Source organism: Spermophilus citellus (assembly GCF_964194105.1).
Source record: "Spermophilus citellus genome assembly, chromosome: 10".
In the NCBI taxonomy this organism is placed as follows: Eukaryota; Metazoa; Chordata; class Mammalia; order Rodentia; family Sciuridae; genus Spermophilus; species Spermophilus citellus.
In genome coordinates this window covers 7,990,956-8,010,249 of record NC_138197.1, presented here as the reverse complement: position 1 = coordinate 8,010,249, position 19,294 = coordinate 7,990,956, and the positions used below count along the sequence as shown (strand labels likewise).

Genomic DNA, 19,294 nt, shown 5'->3' with positions numbered 1-19,294 from the left:
TCTTGTGCTCTAGAAGTCTTGTTAAGGAAGTCAGTTCCTAAGCTGAGATGTTAGAGTTTGGACCTACTTTTTCTTCTGTTAAGTGCATGGTCTCTGTTCTAGTGCCTAAATCCTTGATCCACTTTGAATTGAGTTTTGTGCAAGATTAGAGATAGAGGTTTAATTTCATTTTGCTTCATGTGGATTTTCAGTTTTCCCAGCACCATTTTTTAGGCTATCTTTTCTCCAGTGAGTATTTTTGGCACCTTTGTCTAGTATGAGATAACTGTATTTATATGGGTTTGTCTCTGTGTCTTCTATTCTGTATCATTGGTCTATGTGTCAGTTTTGGTGCCAGTGTCATCCCATTTTTTTGTTGTTGTTGTTGTTATGGCTCTGTAGTATAATTTAAGTTCTGGTATCATGATGCCTCTTGCTTCACTTTTCTTGCTAAGGATTGCTTTGGCTATTCTGGGTCTCTTTTTTCCAAATGAATTTCATGATTGCTTTTTCTAGTTCTACAAAGAATGTCATTGGAATTTTAATAGGAATTTCGTTAAATCTATATAATGCTTTTGGTAGTATGGCCATTTTGACAATGTTAATTCTGCCTATCCAAGAACATGGGAGATATTTTCATCTTCTAAGGTCTTCAATTTTTTTCTTTAGTGTTCTGTGTTTTTCACTGTAGAGGTCTTTCTCCTCTTTTGTTAGATTGATTCCAAATATTCTGTTTTATTTTTTGACTATAGTGTGAATGGGGTAGTTTTCCTAGTTTCTTTTTCAGTGGCTTTATCACTGATTTGATGTATGGTTGTTAATTTTATGTCCTGCTGCTTTGCTGAATTTCATTCATTAATTCTAGAAGTTTTCTGGTGGATTTTTTAGGTCTTCTAAATATAGAATCATATTGTAGGCAAATAGTAATAATTTGAGTTCTTTTTCTATTCGTATCCCTTTAATTTCTTTCTTCTGTCTACTTGCCCTGGCTAGTTTCCAGGATTATATTGAATAAAAGTGGTAAAAAGAGGGTTTTCTTGTCTTACTACAGTTCTTAGATGGAATGCCTTCAGTTTTTCTCCATTTAGAATGATTTTGGGTTTAGCATGTGTAGCTTTTACAGTGTTGAGATATGTTTCTATTATCCCTAGTTTTTCTAGTGTTTTAAACATGAAAGGGTGCTTTATTCAGTCAAATGCTTTTTGTGCTCCTATTGAAATGATCATATGATTCTTCTTGAAGTCTATTAATGTGGTGAATTACATTTATTTATTTCTGTATGTTGAACCAACCTTGAATCCCACTTGAATATGGTGCACTATTGTTTTAGTCAGCTTTTTTATTTCTGTTACTAAAGGATCTGACCAGAACAATTTTAGGAGAGGAAAAGGGCTCATGGTGTTATTTGAGGGCTCATGGTGTTTAGACACCTTAGTCCATAGAAGGCCAGCTCCATCCCTTGGGCTTTGAGGTAAGGCAGAACATCTGGAAGAAGAGTGTGGCAGAGGGAAGGAGCTCACATAGTGATCAGGAAACAGAGAGACAGAGAAGACTCCACTCTCCAGATACAAAATATATACTCCATACAGAGACTCCACTCTCCAGATAAAAAATGTATACTCCATAGCCATCCCCCCAATTCCCATCTCCTCCAGCCATACCCTACCACTTCATTTAATTCCTATCAGGGGATTAATTCACTGATTGGGTTAGTCATTTCTCCTCTGAATCTTCTTGCATTGTCTTATGTGAACTTTTGGGGGATACCTCACAACCAAACTATAACAACTATATTTTTAATGTTTTTATATGCGAGTTGCCAGAATTGTATACAGAATTTTTGCATCTATGTTCATTAGGGATATTGGTCTGAAGTTATCTTTCCTTAATGTGTTTTTTGTCTGATTTTGATATCAGGTGATACTAGCTTCATAGAATGAGTTTGGAAGAGTTCCCTCCTTTTCTGTTTCATGAAATAGTTTGAGGCTTATTGGTGTTAATTCATCAAAGGTCTTGTAGAACTGGTTAAGAATCTGTTTCGTCCTGGGCATTACTTAAATGGTTGGCTTTTGATGGCTTCTTCTATTTTATTGCTTGAAATTGATCTGTTTAAATTGTGTATGTCCTCCTAATTCCATTTGGGTAGCTCATTTTTCTCTAGAAATTTGTTGATGTCTTTAAAATTTTCATTTTTATCGGAGTATAAATTTTCAAAATAGCTTCTGATTCTCTACTGTATTTCAACAGTATCTGTTGTAATATTTTTTGTGACTATTAATTTTAGTGATTTGAGTTTTCTGTCTTCATTAGCACAATTGAGTTTATCAATTTTATTTATTTTTTCAAAGAGCCAACTTTTTGTTTTGTTAATTTTTTAATTGTTCCATTTATTTCAATTTCATTTATTTCAGCTCTGATTTTAATTATTTCCTGTCTTCTACTGCTTTTGGTGTTGATTTGTTTTTCTTTTCTAGGGCTTTGAGATCTTATGTTAGGTCATTTGCTCATTGAGTTTCCATTCTTTTAATGACTTTAGCTTAAATAGTGTCCCAGAGATTTTGATAAGTTGTATCAGTTCTCATTTATCTCTGGTAAGTATTTTAAAAATTTCATCCCTGATTTCTTCTACTATCCATTGGTTAGTCAATAGCGTATTATTTAGTCTCTAGGTGTTGGAGTAGTTTTTATTTTTTATTGTATCAATGATTTCTAATTTCATTCCATTATGATCTGATAGAATGCAGGGTATTATCTCTTTTTTTATTTCATAATTGTTGCTTTGTGGCATAAGATATATCATCTATTTTAGAGAAGGGTCTGTGTGCTGCTGAGAAGAACATGTATTCGTTGATGCATGTAATACTCTTTATATGTCTGTTAAGTATAAATTATTGATTATATTATTAAGTTCTATAGTTTTTTTTGTTTAGTTTTTGTTTGACTATCTATCCAGTAGTGAGAAAGGTTTGTTAAAGTCACTCAGTATTATTGTATTATGGTCTATATAATTCTTGAAATTGAGGGAGGGTTTGTTTGATATATGTAGATGCTCCATTGTTTGGGGCATAAATATTTAACGTATTATGTCTTGTTGATGTATAATTCCCTTAAGCAGTATGAAATGTCTTCTTTGTCCCTTCTGATTAACTTTTGGCTTGAAGTACACTTTATCTGACATGGGGATAGAAACCCCTGCTTGTTTACTCAATCCATGTGAGTGATACGTTTTTTCCCGTCCTTTCATTTTCACTCTGTGGATGTCTTTGCTTATGAGGTGAGTCTCTGGGAGACAACAGATTTTGGGGTTTTGTTTTTTTAATCCAATCTGCCAATCTATGTCTTTTGGGTTTATTAGTTTAGACCATTAACATTCAAGGTTATTTTTGAGATATGATTTGTGTTCCCAGTCATTTTAGTTTATTTCTACTTTTTACTTTGAATTAATTTCTCCTTTGATTGATTATTCCTTTTGTATGGCTCCTTCCTTTGCTGATTTTGACTTTTTTTTCCATCTTCATGGAATACTTTGTTGATAATATTTTATAGCACAGATTTTCTAGTTGTGAATTCTTTTAACTTTTGTTTATTATGGAAGGTTTTTATTTCATCTTTAAATCTGAAGTTTTATTTTGTTAGATATAGAATTCTTGGTTGGCACCCATCTTCTTGCAGAACTAGGTATATATTATTCTAGGACCTCCTGGCTTTGAGGGTCTGGGTTGAAAAATCACCTGAGATCCTAATTAGTTTCCCTCTCTATATAATCTGATATTTTTTCTCTCATAGCCGTTAAAATTCAATCCTTATTTTCTATAATTGACCTTTTTCTTTATGTTGTGTCTTGATGTGGGTCTGTTGTGATCTTGTACATTTGAGGTCCTCTTGTATTTGATTTTCCATTTCATTCTTCAGATTTTGGAAATTTATTCATATTATTTCATTGAAAAATTGGGCATTCCTTTGGTTTGTATCTCTATGCCTTCACCTATCCCGATAAATCTTAATTTGGTCTTTTCTTGTTATTTCATCATTCTTGGAAGGTCTGTTCATGGTTTCTTACCATCTTCCCTGTGTAGTCAACTTTATTTTCAAAATTATATATTTTGTCTTCATTGCCCGAGGTTCTATCTTCCAAATGGTGTAGTCTATTGATAATACTTTCCATTGAATTTTTAATTGGTTTATTGATTTTTCATTTTGAAGATTTCTGGGGTTGTTGTTGTTGTTGTTGTCATTTTCTGAGAATCTCTGCCTCTGCAATGATCTTTTACCTCCTCAAATTTATCTCTGATTTTATTCCCTATATCGTTCTTTATGTACCAGGTCAGTCTAATATGTACTTTCTAAACTCCTTTTCTACATTTCTTTTACTGTGTTGTCTATGGGTTTAATTATTGGATCATCTTGGTTTGTTTGGGCCACTTTGTTCCATTGTTTTCTCATGTTGTTCTTATGTCTGCCCTTCTAGCAGTGTGGATTTCAGGCAGTACAGTTTCTACCCTGTAGATTCATAGTGTCCCTGAAGATTTCTAGTACCTCGCCTTTAAGGAAGAGACAAATAATAACTGCACCCAATACAAACAATATACAGCCTTAAACCAAATAGCTCCTATTAAGGCATCCACAGTTTTGTTCCATTAAACTGAAATGATGTGTTCAATTATTGTCTGCAACATAAACAGTAAGTTTGCAAAAAAGTTTACAGTTTCCATTGGTGGACAAAGAGAGAACAAAAGTCATGTAGGGTGTGATGTTTATGAGGAAGGATCAGAAAAGATAGAAGTTAAAAAATTATAGGAAGAATGAAGGGAGGACTTAATAGAGGTTGGGTGTTAGCAAGAGAAAAGTGAGAAAGAGAATCCAAGGAGACAGATAAATGAGAGGGAAAAATAAATAAATAAATAAATATATATATATATAGTAAAAAAATTTTTGAAAGAAAATAATAAACAACAAAACTGTAATGTAGTATTCAGATATCCCAGTCCTCAGTAAACTGATCCATGAAAAATACTTGGTTTCAAAAATGGTAGACATGTGAGAGAAGAAAAAAAAAGGAATCTGGATGAAAAATTGAACACTTTTTTCCATTGCAGTTCAAAAGTTTCTCAGCTTCTCTTCTGAGCAGTTAGGTATGTTGTCTGGAGTTTGATGCTAGCTCCACCCTCAGGGTAGTTAGGGTTGCTAGGGTGAGAGGGTTAGTCCTGGAAGCGGAACTACTAGAGCCAAGGTGTAGGCTTAGGTACGTTCCAATCTCTTCACTGCGTGCCTATTGGTCTGAAGATTTTAAGTCATCACACCTCCAAGGCTCAGCAGTTGTCTGTCCACATTGGAAGACCGCACCTTGGGAACCTCCTTTAGGTTCTACACATGTGATGTAGGAATCTGTTCTTAGCCCACTACTTTGCCTGCAGACCCCATGAACCCTGGTCGTCATTTGGTCTCCAAACTTGATCTCTCCTTTGCCTGTCCTTTCAAATTCACAGTCAGGCACTTCTCTTCCATCCAGTACTGCAAGCAGCTGATTGGATGGGGAGGGGAAAGCCAGGTGGGTTTCCTTGATTAGTATTCTCCTGTGTAAATATCCCTCCATGCTTGATTTTCTCACTTTGGAACACTCTGTATCACACAGCATAGGTTTGCCTTGCACATTTTGGGGGCCAGACTTTGGTCTGCCAATAATTGACTCACCTAGCTGCAGGCCCCCCAGCCACTGCTTCGCAATGGTTCTTTCTGCTGTCCTCCATGCATGCCGCCAAGAAAGCTGGTGGCTTCCCTCCTGTACACAGATGCTGTGCAGCACAGCTTACTGAGGTTTTTAGTTTGTTTGTTTGTTTGTTTTTTGTTTTTTGAGCAGTATCTCTGAGCTCTTAAGCTCTCCATACCGCAAAACACCTCCGTTTTCCTAGGAATGGGGGTTCCTTTAGTTCCTTTATTGCTTTACTACATTCACATAGGGATTATTCTGGTTTGTACTTCCAGCTATTTTACAGCTGTGGAGCTGGGGATCTTTCCCCCTTATTTTATTATCCAAGATCTCTTGAGTCCATGATCTGTTTTGAGTATCCAGTATTAAATTCCAGTTAAGTCCTTCCTAGTTCTGGACTATTCACCCACCCATCTTGTTGAAAAGTGGCCTTTCTGCTTTTCTTGGTTCACTCCATAGATCTGTCAGGGAAGCAAATACTTTATTCAGCCATCTTCCTGCATTTCCAACCCTTTTTTTTTTATTTTGAAAGAGAGTCTCACTAAATTGCTAAGGCTCATCCTGAATTTTTGATCCTCCTGCCTCAACCTCCCAAATTTCTGGAGTTGCAAGCACGCACCACTGTACCTGGCTCTTTTAATATATTTAATCCAATATAATCTATTCTATATTATTATATGTTTTGTGTCTGTGTAATTTAGATATCCATGTAATATGAATAATATGTATCATATATCTTAGGTATATAAGTAGTGTGTAGTATCAGTGTATATAGTATATTATATTATGTACACTGTTGCTATATAAGCATATCTAAGATGTTATTTTTAAAAGACTTATTAAAAATGTTTTTTTACATAATAAATTTTTTATCATACATTTATACTGAAATTCATTAAATGACATAATATTCATTGTTACTTTTAAATGGAAAACTTAGTCAAAAATGTTTTAAGTTACAATACTTGTAACCCTGGGGGAACTATCATTTTTGTCTCCCCACTGCCTCAGTACACATTATGCATGGTAGAAACTTTGGATAAAACACATAACACTATTTTTTGTATACTTTTTCATTTATATTTAGCTTCTCTATTGATTCAGTGGTAATTAAAGAATCTGATGTACAGAAATCAGTAGTACATCCTGGAAGTTGTCTAAAAAAGAATATTGATCATGCAATAGAGGTATGTTATTTTTAATCTTCATTTTTAAACAGTTATGTACACTGATACTTTTTTCTTACTATCAGTTTTATGTCTCAGTTTTGTAATTATGTAGTAAATATTTGGCTAAGATTAAGCATAAAGCATAAGGATAATACCTTATGTAAAAGATTCAGAATGTCTATAGAAATATTTTCATAGCATAGGAAAAACACAGAGAAAGTTAAATTTGAGAATTTTCCTTCCTTGTTACAGTTTAAATTTTTTCTTTGTAACATTTCTTTATGAACTGTGTAATAAATCAGCTTCAGTACCATGGCCAACATAGTCTTTTCTTCCTCTTATGGAAGCAGAGGGTATCTTCAGAATGGTGTATAGGATTCCCTAAAATCCAAGGTGCTAGGGCTGGAATAATGGATCAGGCCATCTTCCAACAGAAGTAATGATAGAAAAGCCCTTTTTTTTACTGTGCTTGCCACTGAACCACTCTCTACCTCTCCTCAACATTGTATTATTCAAAACTTTTTTCAAACCCCCAACTGCATCTTCATCTTCACTCAATAATTCTAAATTCTAGTAAAAATTAAAATCACTGCCTATTGCCCTTTCTCATTCTGGATATTAAGAAGAGATATGAGCCACACTCATCCCTTATTAAATGTCTGTTGGATGAAATTCAAATAATTTGTAAATAAACAAATACTTTCATGTTGACAGTATATCTACATTTCTAAAAGAAGATTTATTTTTTTAATAAAAATAATTTGTGGAAAATTGTGTTCTTTTAATAAATACCAAGAAAATTTGCTCATAATTTCATTATCAAACATAGCCACTTGTTAACATTTTACTTAAAATAAATATACATTTATATATATATATATGTCTTATTAATTATATTTAAGTATCCTTAACCCACCCTAGAATTTATGCTAATAATTACAGATATGTAAATATATTTCTCTCTTTGCATCTTTAAGTTTATAATAAGTGTAATTATTTCATAGGATTATTAGATTAATATTTTTAGTTAAAGATAACTGAAATTTATTTTTATTTGAAAGTGTCCAAAAATAGTGATATTTTTGGAATGAGTACATCCTTAAAATTAATGGTATAAAATCAGTGTAAATTGTCATATTTCACCCTTTAATTTAGTTTTCTAATGAATGTGGAATGAAACAAGAAACAAATATGGTTAAATTGTTGGAAAAACAATACCAAGAAAGATTAGAAGAAGAAATAGCTAAGGTAAGTTTTTAGTTTATCTGGAAGATTTTCTTGGTTTATAGATTTTCTTGATCTTTGAACTGTCAAAAAAAAAAGCATAGATTTTATTGATGGTATGTACTTTGTTTTTATTTGTAAGTTTCATATATAGTCCACCAAACAGTTGTATAACAGCATCAACTATAATTGCTGCTTCATAGAATGTTTTGCGGTGCTTTTCATTGAGAAGAACATTTTTTTTCTTGATATAGAATAGTAATTACAATTTTTCAGAATGCCACAAGTTTTTATATATGTGTTACATTGTAAATAGTTACCTTGTGAAGGAGTTTGGCATTCTAAAAATGAGGGAAAAGTTATGAAGAGAAAAAGTGGTTGTATTACCCTGATAAATTATTGTAATGTTAGATAATAACTACAGATACTGATGGAAGATTGTCACGGAACATTATCACTTATGGCCAAGTGAATTTTTTTGGAAGGAAGAAATATAAAGACTTTTATTTTTTTATTTTTGTACTGAGCATTTATTGATGTTATAGTTAGAAAAATTTTGCTTGTTTTATTTTAAAAGGCAGGCAGTAAAACACTTTGATGTTAAATTTATTGAAAAATAGCCTATCTCTGTATCACTTTATCAGAGGATTTATTTTTGTTTTTAAAACTATGAGGCCAGGCTTTTTTCTAATTCATATAATTTTGAATAATGACCCACTTTTTAAATCCAGCTGGTATTTATAAATCTAATCCTTTTTGTTTGATTGATTGATTTCTTTAGGTCATTGTGTCAATGAGCATTGCATTTGCTCACCAAACTGAACTATCTAGACTATCAAAGGGAAAAGAAAATACTATGTCATCAAAACAAGCACTTACTTTCTGTCAGCAAAATGAAAAACATTATTTTAATGAAATGAAATTATCTCAGGATCAAATTGATCTTCAGACCTCTGATGCATTGGACATGAAATTTAAAGAAGAATTTAAGCCACTTAGTAAAGAGTTAGGAGAAGATGGAGAAGTTCTGTTACCAAACAGTGATCATCTTGATGATATAGTAGAATCAGAGGTCCACCAACTAACTATTTCAGAAGAAATGTTTTCCAAAGACAAAACATTTATAGTTAGCGAATCTGTAAGTATGCTTCTTTGAATATAAAAAAGAAAAACTTATAAAAATATCTTCAGTTTAAAACAGTAGCAATAATGCTGATTAATAGAGAATGAAAGTATGAAGGCCAGTCTTGACTTTAATGTGTTTTATTAATTATAAGGTATTTGATTAAGTGAAACAATATTGGTGTGAAGTATAAAATAAGTCAGGTCATAGTATTCTTGGTTGTCTTATGGACATAGTACATGTTAAGTTCTCATTGTAAATTATACCTGTGTTAATTTTATTTAAACTAATTGAAGGTTAATTATATTATAACTAGGTAATACCTGTGGCCAAAAGATTTGCTCAATTAAATGTAAGAACATAAAAGGAAATTGCTACAAATTCAAGAAGACAATTCAAAGTATCTTATTATCTATATACTAATTCTTTTTTCTTGTTAGTTGAGGATCTGTTACCCCAACTAATTGCAGCCTTTATCAGAAAACAATAAATTCTACTTCTTTTAAAATTATCTGAATTTCAAATTTATTTTATGTGTTCACGATAGATATATCTTGTTCAGAGGAGTATTCAAATAAAACTGTCAGCTTTTTATGTAATGCAAAACTTGTGAAATGTTTATGAAAACTAATTTAGCTGTAGCTGTTCAAGGCAGAATGATTTTAATTAGTATCTTAAGGGATTGAAGTATTCATAGAACCTATTGACTTGTCATGAGTGAGAAACTCATAAATGTAAAGTATTTATTTCCAAATAAAATTTATTATAATTTTTCTCTGAATAAGCAGTTTTCTATAATACTATGATGACCAATGAATAAAAATTAAATAGGCAAAATTCTTTTATTTTGTGAACTTAATTTTTAAAAATATTTTTGTAGTTGTATATGGACACAATACCTTTATTTTATTTGTTTATTTTTATGTGGTTCCCGGGATTGAACCCAGTGCCTCATGCATGCTAGGCAAGTAAGTGTTCTACCATTGAGGCGCACAACCCTGGCCCTATAAACTTTATATATATTGTTGTTGTTTATATTATTTCCCCATTATAAAATATCAGGAGTTATAACTTTATTAGGAGAAGGGGCTGGAGATGTAGCTTGGCGGTAGAGCACTTGCCCACCATGTGTGAGGCCCTGGGATCAATCTCTAGTATGGGCGGAAAAAAAAGTGGAGGGGGTGGGGGTTGGAGGGGGTGGATAAAGAATCTTGAGTATTTTGTTTTTCTCTGTTAGAATTAGATTTTAGCTAAACTATCTGGTAAGTAGCTGTTTCCTTTTGGAAAATAACATATATGGTGGTAATAAATTAACTTCATGTTGTTTTGGAATTATAGTAAGAAAAATACTTTTTTAAAAAAAGTGATTTATGGGCTGGAATTGTGGCTCAGTGGTAGAGCGCTTGCCTTGCATGGGTGAGGCACTAGGTTCGATCCTCAGCACTACATAAAATAAATGAATAAAGGTATTATGTTCATCTACAACTAAAAAATAATTTTTTACAAAAGTGATTTATGCTTTTGTTTAATAATAAAACTAAAACTCAGATGCTTTATGTTGTTAATAGAATTGTTTTCATGTTCAGTTAAAATATCAATGCTGACTAATTGCCACAAAATTGTTATGATTGAGTTTTTTGCTTGTGTTTTTTCCTATCAAAGATTCATGGTAAGATGTTGGCATCAAGCATGGATGCTTCTAGACAAATGATGTCAAATGAAGAACAGTTGGAAGATATGAGGCAAGAACTTGTACGACATTATGAAGAACATCAACAGGCCACAGAACTGTTGAGGCAGGCACACATGAGACACATGGAGCGACATCGAGAGGAACAGGAGCAGCTACAAGAAGAGATTAAGAGACTTAATAGACAGTTAGCCCAGGTATGGAACTTTAGAGTCTTTTTTCTCCTCAATTGAAATAATGGTATTTTTTATGTGGCTTTTTTTTAAGTCAAAATTATTTTTCCTAGATACAAATAAATTACAAATACTTAACATCAGGAAGTTCCTGGGATCAACTTTAGACCTTGTTAGGCACACTTAACTCAACTGGTATAATGTGCATTATCATTTTATTTAACTGCCTTTCAGGCACTGGAAATGTGACTACAATATAAATTTTAAAATTCTATTGACCATACATAGCTAAAGCACTTTGAGAGTTTTGGAAATATTATACTTAGGCACTTGAGTATACAGCTGCTGTGTCATTCACTTTTTCCATGTTCATTTATAGTTCTGTGAGTCTACCAATTACCATCTCCAAGGTTTATCTTTATCTATCTTTAATCTATCTTTTTAATCATGAATGGAAATCTTCTGAAGTAATCTGTTTCTAGAACTCTCTCCAAGGACACATCTCTTGTTGATTAGAAAAATTCAAATTTATATAACATTCTTTTCTAAATTTAAATATTTCATGGTATTTGGGAGCTATATTCTTGTCAACTGCTATATAAAATATATTCACAAAATTATTGCAGAAAAGCAAGAAATATTTACATGAAAGTTCTTATGAAAACAAATTTATTGAATTTAATTTTGAAAACTAAAACAACGTGTATTTTTTAAATATAAAATAATAGGAAAATTGATATTTGAGAATAAAACATATCATTTGAAAAATCAGTTTTGCTTTTATTCATTGCATTTTGTGAATTTATTCTTCTAAAATTTCAATGCAAAAATTGACAGAGAAAATATTACTCGAACTATACAAATTCCTGAATATTTAAGTTTAAATAACTTTTTTTCTAAAGTTGCAAATTTTGCATTGAACTTCATATGTGCTTTTAATCCCTAATAATGAAATATGAATCATAAGGTAGAACCAAGGTCTCTTGGTCCCAAGGGGTTAAAAGAAATCTGCTTGATGTTTCTCCTTTTTACCTCTATCACAATCAATATTCTTCCATGACCTTTTTTCTTATTTAGAGATCCTCATTAAATAACGAAAACCTGGTTTCAGAAAGAGAAAGGGTGCTTTTAGAGGAGTTGGAAGCACTAAAGCAGCTGTCTTTAGCTGGAAGAGAGAAGCTGTGTTGTGAGCTGCGCAGCAGCAGTACGCAAACACAGGTAGTATTGACTTTGGTGCATTTAGGAACAGTAGATCAACAATGCAGTAGGATTTGTTTGTCTTTATTGTTGGTAGGAAACGTATTTTTATAGTTACTAAGTTTAACATATTGGTGATCACTTAGATGTAAGGTAGGTGGAGTCAAAATGCCTTGCTTTCTGTTTAAGATAATTTGAATCTGGCATTGCTGTAGGAGAAACTGTTGTTCTACCAAGGAGCAACCTGACAACCCTTATTGTCACACTATATAGAGTGTATTAGTTTGAAGCCATTAAAACATTTTTCATCTCTACACTTGAATGTTTTATCCTTTTTTTGATAATGCTGATCTCTTGATAAATTGTAGTTAAATATTACTTCAAGCACTTTCTGTTTCACATCATACCAGTATAGAAGAATGATATGCTGTTTCTAAGATGACAGGTTTTCTTTCTGTCTTGTCCTCTCTGCCGTTGCACAAACTTAAACAGAATGAAAATGAAAACCAAAGGGAAGTTGAGGAACAGACGTTGAAAGAAAAGGAAATGGACAGAAAACCTGAAGATGTACCTCCTGATAGTCTGTCCAGTGAAAGGTATACAAAATGTGTATTTTTTCAGTGCAAAGTCAATTAAAATGGTTGTTCAAATGTAATAAACTTTATTCATCCTTATTTTTATCTTGTACATGTGTATTTTCTTAAAAATACTATCTTGTGTATGAAACGTGTCATATATTTCTATGTATGAAACATGTCCGTATATGTATAATATATAAAAGATTATCAATTTTTAGACATTAAATTACAAATTTTTAAATCTTTTTATGTAATAAAAATTTTTGATCATAAACTTGACTTTAAATGTTTAGACTTGTTTTGACATCAAACCTTTCTTGATTAATTTTATTCTTCTTAATGCTGTTTTGTAACCTAAAAAACAAAAAAACAGTTCTACCTATGAGCTTTATTTCTTTGTTCCTCCTTCAGTGTATGGGCATGGATTCAGTGTAAGCTATTCTCTGGTTTGTTTATGTTGAGAAAAAAAAATTACTGCATATGTAAATATTCAACATTTAGTTTTCTTTCATGCTTTCATGTCATAACAGGTGAGAACTTTTAATACATATCCTAAACTATACTATAATTATCCCACATTAATATTAAGCACAGTATCTAAAATTTATTTTGTTCAAATGGAAATAATTTTTAAAATTTTAATTAAAACTAATATCTACTAACTTAATTTCCTCCTTTTCCAATTTCTGACTGTCAACCCTTTTGTGTCCTTCTAACCTCCTTTCTCAGCTTGCATGGAGGAATTTGGCCCCTAAGATTTTGGCTTCCCCATTGGATCATCAGTAGGAACATAGTCAGTATGGAACTCAAACAAGAAAGACAGTGTATGAAAATTAGAGTTACCATGCCAATATAAAATAAACATCTTGCTCATCTTTATTTCTTTTTACCATTATATCAGTTTTAATCACATTATCCAACTCCTGGAATTTAGGACTTGAACAAAACTATAAATAAAAGTTAAAGAATTAATTACATATAAGAGGTTGTGAGGGGAATGGGAAAATAAACAAGGAGAGAAATGAATTACAGTAGATGGGGTAGAGAGAGAAGATGGGAGGGGAGGGGAGGGGGGATAGTAGGGGATAGGAAAGGCAGCAGAATACAACAATTACTAGTAGGGCATTATGTAAAATTGTGGATGTGTAACCGACGTGATTCTGCAATCTGCATTTGGGGTAAAATTGGGGGTTCATAACCCACTTCAATCTAATGTGTGAAATATGATATGTCAAGAGCTTTGTAATGTTGTGAACAACCAATAAAAAAAATAAAATAAATTTTAAAAATTTTAAAATTTTTTTTTAAAAATAAAAAAGTTAAGGAATTAAAACACTTACTTCCCGCTAACTAAATTATTTGGGGTTTTATGTTTAAACATTCTTGATTATGTAAGCAGAGAATTTGATCTAGATACAAAAATAGAACTCTCTTTCACTTGACAAATACTAAAGGAAAACTACTCCATTTATTACCTGATCTTAAAATAGGTCTGTCATGTGCTTGTGAAACAGATACCCTTTCAACCAGATTGTTGGTAATGTGTCAAACAACATGTGAGGTTGAGAAAGAAGTCTCTTAGGCCAGGGGACCTTACTATGAAAGTTTCTTATTGTATCTTACGTGTATTAAATATAAAGCTTATAACCATAGTATCTCTGTTGAATTAAACTGTTGAGTGAGTTGTTTAGTTATTCATAAAATTAATCATATAATCTTTTGAATCACCATTTATGGAAGCACATTTTTTCACATGGTAAAATGTTCATGTTAAGCTAAAAAGAAAGCTTACAAAACACATTGTCCAGTATGATCAGTTTTTGTTTTTAAAATGTATATATTTTTGAGTGAAGCTGAGGAGGAAAAAAGTCTGGAAATATAGGCATTAACATGTTCATAGTGCTAAGATATTTTGAAGGCTGATTAATGTATTTCTTATCTCTAAAAAGACAAGCTATTATTTCTACTTAGTTGAAAATATGTTTTTTTCCTACTGGCTGAGTGCAATGTGTGTAACTAGAGATATTTTTGTCTTTGGAGCAGGTATAATAACAGCCTATGATATTTCCTGTGGTGTTGACTGAGTAGTTTCACTGAAAGCCTTTTTAAAAGCAGGTCTTTGCCAGTTCTTGTAATTTAAACATCTAGTTTATCACCAAGAAATTATACAAATACTACCACTTTTTTTCTAGTTGGATTCTTAATTATATATTAAAATATTGTTGTCTGACAACATAAAAAGATAAACCTTATATATATATATAAACATGAACAGTATAACCAAGGCAATTATCTAGATATTGGTATTACCACAATTTTTGAAACTCAAGTTTTATGTCTCCTTAAAGTTTTCTTCCAATTTAATTACTATCTTAAAAAATATAATTATTTGATTTCTTTAAATGCACCTTTAAAAATGTTATACATTTGTTTTCTAAACAAATCACTTTTTTAAAAAAATAAGCGTAAGAAGCACTTCATTGTAGGTGCTATTGTGTTATTTTAATAGAGCAAAACTATATGATATTTTTCACCAAACGCATATTTTGCATTGTGTTTTTGGTGAGCAAAGGCTTTATCCTATAAAAAGATTAAATATTTTAATAAATAAATATTTTAAGATTAAATGTTTTATAAAGAGATTAAATATTTTAATAAATGTGGTGTTTTTTTAATCTGTATAGGTTTGCACTCCAGAAAACTAATAACAGACTTCTGAAGATCCTCTTAGAAGTTGTAAAGACTACCATAGCTGTTGAAGAAACTATTGGCCACCATGTTCTTGGGATTTTAGGTAGATCTAGTAAAGGCCATTCATCTGTCAGCCTTATTTGGAGGTCAGAATCAGAGGCATCTGTAAAGTCAGCTATCCAAGAGGAACACATAAGAGGTAATACTAGTTTCATACGCTTGTGAAATAATCATCTTCAAATGATCTTGCTGAATTCAAGGCACTTTTTCTGTGTATAGAATATATAGGAGAGAGAATATTCAAGTATTTTTCAACAAATGCACCTCCAAACACAAAGCCACTCTGTTCCAAGCACTATATGTATTATTGTATAGCATTTGAAGTGAATGTTTTAGAGTTGCCATTATATACCTTGGTATGCCTACACAAACCAGAAGACTCTTTCATTTCTCCACTTATAAAGGAAAAGTTCCACATCACCACCCTGTAAATCAGGAAAGCTTAAAATAAAGAACTTGTAGGAATCCAGCACCAGTTTTCATTGAGATAGTTAGAAGAATGTGATAATAAGAAACCAAAGACTATCCTCTGTTAGGTCCTTTCTTCCTTTTGGAAAAGTGGTTTGACAGTTTTTGTGTGTAGATATAAAGATTAGGTCCTGTTATGAGATGGCTTTTTTCCTAATTCTGTCATCTTCCTGTAGCTGTGTGGGTTGGGCTCTTCTTTTAATTTCTTTTTTAATTTTATTTTTTTAAATTTTAATTTGTTATATATGACAGCAGAATGTTTACTATTCATATTACACATATAGAACACAATTTTTTATATCTATGATTGTACACTCTTATTTTAAATTTTTACCATCACATTGCTGACCTCCAATCTGTCTTGTTTTTTCTGTTCCTTTTTCTTTGCTGGAGAAGATACCAGGAAGTCAAAGAGGGGAAAGGTTAGCAGGTGCTTCCAGAGAAATAGGCCCTGGATTCTTAAATTAGAAGGTCAAGCCTATAGTTCACTATCATTTCACATCCAACCACTTCTGCCCAGGTAGAGGGAAATATTCTGAAATGCCAGAGCTTTACAATTTTTGAAACATTCTAGTTTTTAAGCTTCATGGGGAAAAATAGAAAGTATTCCAATTACAGAAGGTTTGCTTAAGTACTAGTTAGCCAGCAGTACATTTTAACTACAAAGAAAATATTGATTTGGAATTTAAAATAAATTTGAATTAAAGACACTTCAGGTGAGTTCAAAAATAATTTTCAATGCCATTTTTAGTAAAATACAAGATGAAATAATCCTGACTTTTAAACCCTTCCTTCCACATTTACTCTTTTCGAACTAGGTAGATATATTTTTCAAATTAACTTACTTTTGGTTAAGTTCTCAATGAAGGACTATTATGTCTATATATGGATCTTGATGTATTAAGAAGAATTAGGTAATGTTTGAAAATACCTAAAACTTATAAAAGTGACTACCAAAAAATTTTTAAGGTAATTTGTTTCACTTAATCATCTAGGGAGGAATTTTGCTGTTCTGTTGGTAACAACTGTACTAGATTGACTTCCATATTCAAAAGACACTCTAAGGAATGTTCTGTACATTGCAAAAATATTTTTTGCCTTTTTGTTAGCATTTCTCATAGATATTTCTTAAAATGGCTACTGAATATTCAGCAAACAATAGCAACTACTTAAAGAAGCAGTATGCTGAGTTATAAAGACAAATTGGTAATTGAGATCAAGCAAGCACAGAAGATAATGTTTATGTTCATTTTCTTGGAGAAAGCAGATCCTCTATCCACTATCTATATCCATAGATAGTGTCTATTTTAACATATCTAACAATAGTCTGTTAATTATAAGCAACTTTATCTGTTCAATTCTATAAACACTTATTCAGCAATTTCTGTATCGTCTCTGTTTTACAGTAGTTCATAGTCTAGTAAAGGAAACACTGAGATTACTGTTCAAGGGAAGATTACATCATACTTAATATTTTACTTACAACCATTTTGTACATAAATGAATTGATTATGATTATTATTATTGATTATTATTATTGATCTTTAAAAATGTTAACTGTTGAAATCAACTGTTGATTCAGAAAACATTAGAAGAAAAATTCAATCCAAAGTTAAGAAATATATTGTGTAAAATATTGTGGCACAGATAATTCTGCTGGTCCATTTAATTAACTCAATCTTATATTTTTGTATTTACAAATCATTCTTTGGTACCAAGAATTGAACCCAGAGACATTTAACCACTAATCTGTAACTCAGACCTTTTTATCTTAAGTTGTGTAGAGCCTGGTTTAAGTTGCTAAGGCTGCTCTTAAACTTCCCATACTTCTCCTGCCCAAGTTGCTGGGATTATAGGCGTGTACCACCATGCCTGGTTATGTTACTTTTACTAATAAAATTAAATATCACTGGGGTATACTTACCTAGTTTGCATCTTTAAGGATATATTGAATTAATAGAGTTTATGATTTAAAACATTTATTTTATGAAAATACTGGCTTTAAATATTGACAATATGCCCCATATGTAAGAAGTTCTTTTGACATTTCTTCACATTCTTAATGGAAGCATTTCTGTAAAAACTAAAATGCACCTTTGAAAAATTTGTGTTATTTACCATAAAAAAAAATTAAGGCTTAATCTGATTGTGAATCACCTTTTGTTGTTTTTTTTTTTTTAAAGTATCACTTGTGATGTAGTTTCAGCCTTCAAGCCTGAACTTGTTTAGGCTTTAAACATGTATGAACTTGTTAACACTTGAAAATAATAAATGATTGTGCTAATATTCACTTCCTCGTAAAAGCAAACTAGTTTATGAAATTGAAAGGAAATTTTGGCCAAATGTCAAATCACTTGAACCTGAGTGGATATTAGATCAGTTCATAAAAATCAGTTCCCTAGGTTGTTGAAAGAAAATTTCCTTTAGGTCTGCAGTGTGATAGTTTAGGGGTAGAATGCTCTCATCTTTCCTGTAGGAGTCCATGGATTGAAGTTTGTTTGCTTCAGCTTCCTTTTGAAGCAGTGGGAAGTTATAGAAAGAATACTGGATTAGTAATGAGAAAGCCTCATTTTTTTTTCTGCCTTAATGTGACTTTGGACAAATTTCTTTAAGTCTCCACTCCATATCTTTTAGTACAGTTTTCATCTGTCAGACACTTGGGACAAGCTTGATTCGCATGATTTTCAATTGGAACCATAGAGGTCTTCAGTGAGCCACTGAGGCTGGGAAGACACTATGATATTGCTCACCCTCCTTTAACCTGAAAAACTTACCATTATGCATCAGGAAATGAATGGTATAATTCATAAAGTATATGACTAAAAGACTTTAATAACTATTATTTGCTGCCATAGTCTGGCTGGGCACAATCAGGAGCCACTTGTCAAAAGAAACTAACTTTATTTTTAGAACCACACACGTCAAACAAAACAGCTCCTCAGGAAAAACCCTCAGAGCCCAACTGCCACCACCGGCTTCTCACAAGCCTCTCCCCAAACCACAAGCCTCTCCACCTCCCCCAATCCTCCTGCTCTTGAGGCCGATTGGCTGGGTCACGTGGGCAGAGCCAAAAAAAAGTCCCCCAATGAGCAGCTCTGTAGTCTGAAAGGGCAGGGAAACAGCCCAATGAGGATCACTGCAGAGGAGCCAATGAGCTAGAAGTTGCTGGGGCCGCTGTGAGCCAATCATCAGCTGGCAGTCTGAAAGTTTGCTGGGGCCCCTTGGGCTGTGGCTC

General features: G+C 32.2%; 1 protein-coding gene across 1 annotated transcript in view; it reads left to right on the top strand.

Moving 5' to 3' along the window:
* Positions 1-19,294, top strand: part of LOC308658112 (A-kinase anchor protein 9-like) — a 113,041-nt gene that overhangs the window by 28,871 nt on the left and 64,876 nt on the right. Inside the window, exons 10-16 of the mRNA XM_081310675.1 lie at positions 6,774-6,873; positions 8,011-8,103; positions 8,861-9,217; positions 10,865-11,089; positions 12,143-12,283; positions 12,755-12,858; positions 15,525-15,730. Coding sequence (XP_081166801.1) covers positions 6,774-6,873; positions 8,011-8,103; positions 8,861-9,217; positions 10,865-11,089; positions 12,143-12,283; positions 12,755-12,858; positions 15,525-15,730 — 1,226 coding nt within the window. The remainder of the gene's footprint in view (positions 1-6,773; positions 6,874-8,010; positions 8,104-8,860; positions 9,218-10,864; positions 11,090-12,142; positions 12,284-12,754; positions 12,859-15,524; positions 15,731-19,294) is intronic.